At 53.3% G+C, this 6,920-nt stretch overlaps 2 protein-coding genes across 5 annotated transcripts in view; one reads left to right on the top strand and one right to left on the bottom strand.

Annotated features, from left to right (window-relative positions):
• Positions 1-2,415, bottom strand: part of SMIM7 (small integral membrane protein 7) — a 31,113-nt gene extending 28,698 nt beyond the window's left edge. For 2 of the 4 annotated variants that reach the window (XR_002735229.1, XR_002735228.2), the window contains exons 1-3: positions 1,542-1,607; positions 1,416-1,457; positions 858-910 (exon numbers count right to left, since the gene is read on the bottom strand). Coding sequence is in view for 1 of the 4 variants with exons in the window: in XM_023229885.2 (XP_023085653.1) it covers positions 858-910; positions 1,416-1,457; positions 1,542-1,567 (121 nt within the window). In the remaining 3 variants the exon portion in view is untranslated. Of the gene's footprint in view, positions 1-857; positions 911-1,415; positions 1,458-1,541 lie in introns of all 4 variants that reach the window. The other 2 variants (XR_002735227.3, XM_023229885.2) reach the window with 2 other exon arrangements.
• Positions 2,415-6,920, top strand: part of TMEM38A (transmembrane protein 38A) — a 36,290-nt gene continuing 31,784 nt past the window's right edge. Inside the window, exon 1 of the mRNA XM_026457006.2 lies at positions 2,415-2,790. Within this exon, the coding sequence (XP_026312791.1) occupies positions 2,667-2,790 (124 nt within the window). The 5' untranslated portion in view covers positions 2,415-2,666. The remainder of the gene's footprint in view (positions 2,791-6,920) is intronic.

Below are 6,920 nucleotides of genomic sequence, written 5' to 3'. Positions count from 1 at the left end.
GGAGGCTGAGGCACGAGAATGGCGTAAACCCGGAAGGCGGAGCTTGCAGTGAGCTGAGATCCGGCCACTGCACTTCAGCCTGGGTGACACAGCGAGACTCCGTCTCAAAAAAAAAAAAAAAAAACTAACGTTGGCATCTAATTTTAAATGTGGCAGGTCTGCAGCACTCTGAAAGCAACTGCTGTGTGTGAGGTTGTTCATTCATTCATTCACAGGCATCAGAGGAATGGTATGGCAAGGACAAAGGATGGGACAAGCCAAGCTAGGGTCTCTTCTCTGAAGTTTACGGTCAAATGTGAAGGGCAGACATTAGCCAGATGACAGCAAACATACAGAAAATTATAACAGTAGGAAGTGATGTGAGTGCTCACATCAGGGAGGTCTGGTGGGATAAAGAAGTAGATGACAGAGGTAGGCAGAAAGGACAGCACATTATCAGTTATCTCCCACTCACACACACGCTAAATTAAAGAGAAAACTCGTGGCTCATGCGTGTAATCCCAGCCCTTCAGGAGGCCAAGGTGGGGGGAATCACTTGAACCCAGGAGTTCGAGACCAGCTTGGGCAAGGTGGAGAAACCCCATCTCTACAAAAAAATACACAATTTAGCCTGGCATGGTGGCACACGCCTGTAATCCCAGTTACTAAGGGGGCTGAGATGGAAGGATCACTTTAGCCCAGGAGGTCGAAGCTGCAGTGAGCCATGATCGCACCACTGCACTCCAACCTGGACAACTGAGCGAGACCTTGTGTTAAAAAACGAAAGAAAAGGAAAGAAAACGAGGGTAGAACTTGGCGAAACAAAACTGTCCTCTCTGAAGTGGACCATGCAATTCAAGGGTCCAGGAAGACCTTACCTGTGCTGGGCTCCCTCGACTCCTCCCCAAAGCTCTGCGTGTCCTTCTTTTTCCTACAAAGAGGAGCAGACAGTGTCCACTTTCAATGGGACATTGAGGCCTCAGCCCCCTGACCCCCAGCTCAGAAGGCCACAAACGCTAAGTTGCAGCCCTGGTCCTGCCGCTGACTTGCTGTGTGACCTCGGACGGTTCAATGTCCCTCTCTGGGCCACCACTGCCTGGACAATCACAGCCAGGTCACCAGCCACCGACAGTTTACAAAGCGGCCCGACAGTGCGGGTGCAGTGCTGAGGGTCTGGGGTTGGGCTATTTCTTAGAGGATGGGTCTTGACTTCTCCAGGAAGGTGAACAGAGGGACACCCAAGGAACAGAGGGTATGAGTTTAAGGTCGCTCTGGAGCGAGGAAGATTAAACCAGGCTGGAGGCGTGGACAGAGGGCGGATAGGGCGGGACCTGCGGCTTGGGGGCGGGCCCTGAGAAGCGCGCCGAGATCACGCTTATGAGGGCGGGGTTACGGGTTCCCCGGATGGAGCCACAGTCCGGCCGCGGCCTACTCACAGCTTAAAGTTCAGCACTGCCCCGGCATTCATCAGCAATGTCCTGCAGAGGGAGAATTACAGTTACTAGGAGCGCCCCCGCGTCCTGCCTGACCCTCTCTTCCCAGCCTCTGGTCCCCCTAATTACCCGAACAGCAGGATGTCTCCGATCATCGTTACGGCCAAAGCGTCCGTCAGAACCGGAAGCGGAAGCCCCAGGGAGGGAGGGGAGAGGAGCACAAGCCGACCAATCCTAAAGCAACACTGGCGAGGGCTGGGCCAATCAAAGATCAAGGTCCCACCCTCTGCAGGCCAGGCCCCTTTAGGGGAGCGCTAGCGCCCCACCTTGCTGGGGAGGTCCGGAGAGCCAGAATGGAAGGGGCCGGGTCTCCTGGGGGTGGGATTGGGTCACGCGTCGAAGCGTGCCGCGCATGCGTGAGGTCTTCAGGGCCGTAGGGTTAGCGGGGCAGCAATGCCTGTTCACTTTATGGGGTCTCAAATTGGGCTTCTGGAGAAAAGGAATCCTTTGACTCCTGAGCTGCGCAGGGTGCGGGGTCCTGACGCAGTGGGGTCCCTAGAAACGGGTGCCCCAACCAACTGGGCTCTAAAATGAGATCCGCCTGGGCCCCATGGGGAACGGGGGTCCCCACTGAGCTGCCCCCAACAAGACACGGGGGTCCTGACTTGCGGACCTCCACTGAGGACGGGGTTCCTGATCGAACGGACCGTATGGGGCAGGAAAGTCTTGATGGGGCTCCACAGAGGACTGAGGTCCTAACCGATCTCCACGGGGAGCAGGGGTTCTGATTCATGGGGTCCCACCAGGGCGTAGGGGTCCTCATTGGGCTCCACCGAAGATCGGGGTCCTAATTGAGCCCACGAGGACAAAGTCCTGGCTGATCCGGCCCCCTGGGAACGGGCGTCCCGCGTGGGTGGGCTCCGTGAGGCACGGGCCCCCAGAATGGGGAGCCCTCAGCCTCCCTCGCCTTGCAGGGGTGCCCCGCACCCCGCCTCGCTGGGCGGAACGGGGTCGCGATGGCAGTAGGGTCAGCGCCTGGGACGTCCGACCGTCCAGCTCCGTCCGTGATGCTGGGCGTCCCCACCACCTGTCCCGGTGTGGGCCGTCGCCCCTCCTCTCCCGCGGGGGCCGGGCCTGGGGTGGCGCCTGGCGGGCGGGGGCGGGCCCAGCTGCGGGGGCGCAGTCGCCGGGCTGCGGGCGGCGGGACGGACGAGACCGGGGCCCCGGGTGGCACCCGGCGGGCGGGCGGGCGCCATGGAGCTGCTCTCGGCGCTGAGCCTGGGCGAGCTGGCGCTCAGCTTCTCACGGGTGCCGCTCTTCCCCGTCTTCGACCTCAGTTACTTCATCGTCTCCATCCTCTACCTCAAGTATGAGCCAGGTGAGCCGGGGCGGGGGGCTGAGGGGGCCGGGGCAGCTGGGGGTCGCGGAGAGGGGAAGCCCGTGCGTGGTGGAGGGAGCGGGGGACAGGTTCAAGGATTGCATCGTGGAAGTAGTCAGGCGCGAGAATCATGGGGTTCTCCCACGCCGGGGTGAGCCCGGGGGAGAAGCTTCCAGGACGATGAAGCTGGAGGAAGGGAAGGAGAGGCGTGAGCCGGTTTAGAGGAGGGGGAACAGGTGCTTGGGGGAGGGGTGGAGGAAAGGTCGGGGCTCCTTGTTGGGTCAGAGATGCAGGAACTTGGGCAAGGGGCGCCGGCTGTGGCAAGGGTGCAGGTGGGGGTCGGTGCAGCTGTTCTGGCCGCGCGCAGGTGTGACCTCCCTCCTTGACCTTGGCACGCGGAGTGGGAGCGCCAGTGGGGTGTCTATATAAGGGCCGCCGCGCCTCCGGGGGCTGCGGTCAGGTTCAGCGAAAGTGACACCGGTTCTCCTCCCCGCTGCAACTGTCCAGCACCCTCCACTCCCCTCCCTTCCCCCACGGTGCTGAATCTCCGAGTCCCCACGGGAATTCTTCCGGCCCTGGCTCCAGATCCTTTCCGCTTACGGAGCAGAACCGGTCCCAGGGCTGGGTGACTTGGGGTCAGTGTCCTCCCTCTCAGCTCCAGACCCCAGGCTGGGGAGGTCACAGGAGGGTACACCATGCTTCTTAGATTTTTTAAAAAGTCATTTTTAAAATGAGAATGAATGGCTTTCTTAGAACGTGTTCTATTTTTATAAAAGGTTCACCATGAACAAATGTTTCTTGTTCATCCTTATTCTAGCACACCAGCAACTTACTAGATAATAGATTTTAGACTTAGAAAAATAAAAGAACCCCAAACTTCATGAGCCCTCCTCCCACTTAGATGTAAATTACCATTGTAGCTCAAAAAGGAAATAGCTTTATTCTCAGATGATAAAAATAAGTAATCCTATTTACTAAAAACTCAAACTGAAAAGGGCAAAGGAAAAAAAGAGAATTACTGTCAACATAGTGGTGGCCAGCCACCCTTCCTGATCTCTCTTCTATTCATTTATACTTATGTAGTTATAGACATAAATGCACATTCTTTTTTTTGTTATTGCTGTTGTTGTTTGAGGTGGAGTTTCGCTCTGTCGTCCAGGCTGGAGTGCAGTGGGGTGATCACTGCACTCCACCTCCTGGGTTCAAGCGATTCTCCTGCCTCAGCCTCCTGAGTAGCTGGGACTACAGGCGGCCGCCACTACACCCGGCTAATTTTTGTATTTTTAGTGGAGACAGGGCTTCACCATGTTGGCCAGGATGGTCTCGATCTCCTGACCTTGTGATCCGCCCACCTAGGGCTCCCAAAGTGTTGGGATTACAGGCGTGAGCCACTGAACCCAGCCAATGCACGCTCTTATGCTAACAGGATTACACTGTACTTGCTAGGAATTTTTATTCTATTTTTGCCTATCCACATGCCAGAGCCTATTTTCTTAAAAGCTATCCTGAAGAACAGTTACATTGCAAAACAAAATAGGCTTTTGTGTTGTCCTAGCATGAACATGGGCTATCTTTCCTTTCTGGGGAAGAATTCTTGGTGGTTCAGGCCAGTTCCTTGGGCAGTTGCAGAACCTTAGAAAATCTGAAACTGGCTGGGCACAGTGGCTCACGCCTGTAATCCCAGCACTTGGGGAGGCCAAGATGGGCAGATCACCTGAGGTCAGGAGTTCGAGACCAGCCTGGCCAACATAGTGAAACCCCATCTCTATCAAAACTATAAAAATTAGCTGAGCGTGGTGGCATGCACCTGTAGTCCTAGCTACTTGAGAGGCTGAGGCAGGAGAATCACTTGAACCTGGGAGGTGGAGGTTGCAGTGAGCCGAGATCACTCCATTGCACTCCAGCCTGGGCGACAGAGCAAGACTCTGTCTTGGAAAAAAAAAAAAAAATAAAAGAAAATCTGAAACTGAGGAGGGTTGGAGCCCGGTGGGGATGTAGGACACAAATGTCTTGAGCAAAGAGGTCTCCAAGCTGCCTGGGAACTTGCAGGAAGGTTCAAGATATTTCTGCAGAAGTCCTAGAATAAGCTATCCAAGCTCTAAGTGCCAGAGCCTGAAGGTTCCTGAAGGCTGAGAAGTGGTTCCAAACCCTGGCTATTCAGGAGATGCTCCTGGGAGCTTTCAAACCCCCTAGCTCCACCCTACACCAATTGATTCAGAATATTAATCTCCCCTCCCTCAGTGACTGATGTATGTTATCAGGGCTGAGGATACCCCACCCAGTTCAACCTCCTCCTTTCATAACTGGAGAAACAGGAAATAGTGGCTATCTTAAATACACAGTGAGCCTGTGGTCCTATGGCTGGTCAGTTGCAGCCTTGGGACTCAGCCCAGGTCTGCTTGACTCTAAGAATCAGTACAATTAATGTGAGATACTTGGTTTCCTTAGAAAAGTAAGGTGTTGGAGGCCAGACGTGGTGGCTCATGCCTGTAATCCCAGCATTTTGGGAGGCAAGGCGGGTGGATCACTTGAGCCCAGGACTTTGAAACCAGCCTGGGCAACATGACAAAACCCCGTCTCTACTAAAAATGCAAAAATTAGCCAGGTTTGGTGGCACACGCCTATAATCCCAGCTACTCGGGAGGTTGAAACGAGAATCGCTTGAACCCAAGAGACGGAGATTGCAGTGAGCCGAAATCTCGCAGCTACGCTTCAGCCTGGGTGACAGAGCCTGGTTGAGACTCTGTCTTGGAAAAAAAAAAGAAAAGTTAAGTAAGGTGTTGGATTGAGCTGTTAGTCCCAGTTTGGTAAGCATGCTGGGTATCTGTAAATTTTCTTCTCAGAATTTGTGTGCTAGACCAGCTACAGAATTTGCCAGGCCCAATACAAAGTATTAGTGTAGGACCTTTGGTTGAGAAATGAAGAATTTCATAGCCAGGCATGATGGTGTGTGTCTGTAGTCCCAACTACTTGGGAAGCTGAGGCTGGAGGATCACTTGAGCCCAGGAGTTGGAGCTCAACTGTGCCTGGCTGGGTCGGGCTTTCTTGAGAATCCTGAGAGTGGATGAAGCTCAGAGTGTGGTTCTCAACTGAGCAGCATCAGTGCCGCCTGGGAGCTACAGTGAGCTATGATCACCCCACCGCCCTCCAGCCTGGGCAACAGAGCAAGACCTTGTCTCCTTAAAAAAATGTCAGCATAGGTCAGATAATCTCAGCATTTGGGGAGGCCGAGGTTGGAAGACTGCTTGAGGCCAGGAGTTCATGGCCAGCCTGGGCAACATTGTGAAACCCCTTCTCTATAAAAAATACAAAAATGGCCAGGTGCGGTGGCTCATACATGTAATCCCAGCACTTTGGGAGGCCGAGGTGGGCAGATCACCTGAGGTCGGGAGTTCAAGACCAGCCTGACCTACATGGAGAAACCCCATCTCCACTAAAAATACAAAATTAGCCGGGTGTGGTGGCACATGTCTGTAATCCCAGCTACTAGGGAGGATGAGGCAGGAGAATCGCTTGAACCTGGGAGGCAGAGGTTGCCGTGAGCCGAGATTGTGCCATTGCACTCCAGCCTGGGCAACAAGAATGAAATTCTGTCTCAATAAATAAATAAATATAAAAATACAAAATACAAAAATACTAGCCAGGTATGGTGGCATGTGCCTGTAATCCTAGCTACTAGGGAGGCTGAGGTCAGAGGATTACCTGAACCCTGCAAGGTGAAGGCTGCAGTGAGCCATGATCATGCCATTGCACTCCAGCCTGGGCAACAGAGTGAGACCCTGTCTCAAAAAAAAAAAAGAAAAAAAAAAGAAAGAAACTAAACGTTTCCGAATCATGGGAGTCAGGTCTACCACTAGCACTGAGTAAATACCACACTGGTTATTTCACCACCACAAGCTTCAGTTTATTTGTCTGTGAAATGGGATCACTGGTAAGAGAACCCCAGACTCTCTTTCCTAGCTATTATAAAGATCTATTGAGAATTTTGTCAGGGATAAGGTCTAATGCATTTGTGAGAGGTGGTGATGTTTATTTGGAAGTCTACGGAGGAATGTATTACTTGGGATACTGGCATTTTCTGGGTCAGGCTTGCTTTTCTTTTTTTTTTTTTTTTTTTTTTTTTTTTTTTT

Source organism: Piliocolobus tephrosceles, chromosome 21 (genome assembly GCF_002776525.5).
Source record: "Piliocolobus tephrosceles isolate RC106 chromosome 21, ASM277652v3, whole genome shotgun sequence".
NCBI classification, from domain to species: Eukaryota; Metazoa; Chordata; class Mammalia; order Primates; family Cercopithecidae; genus Piliocolobus; species Piliocolobus tephrosceles.
The sequence above is the reverse complement of the archived record's forward strand: the minus strand, read 5'-3'. Positions and strand labels throughout refer to the sequence as shown.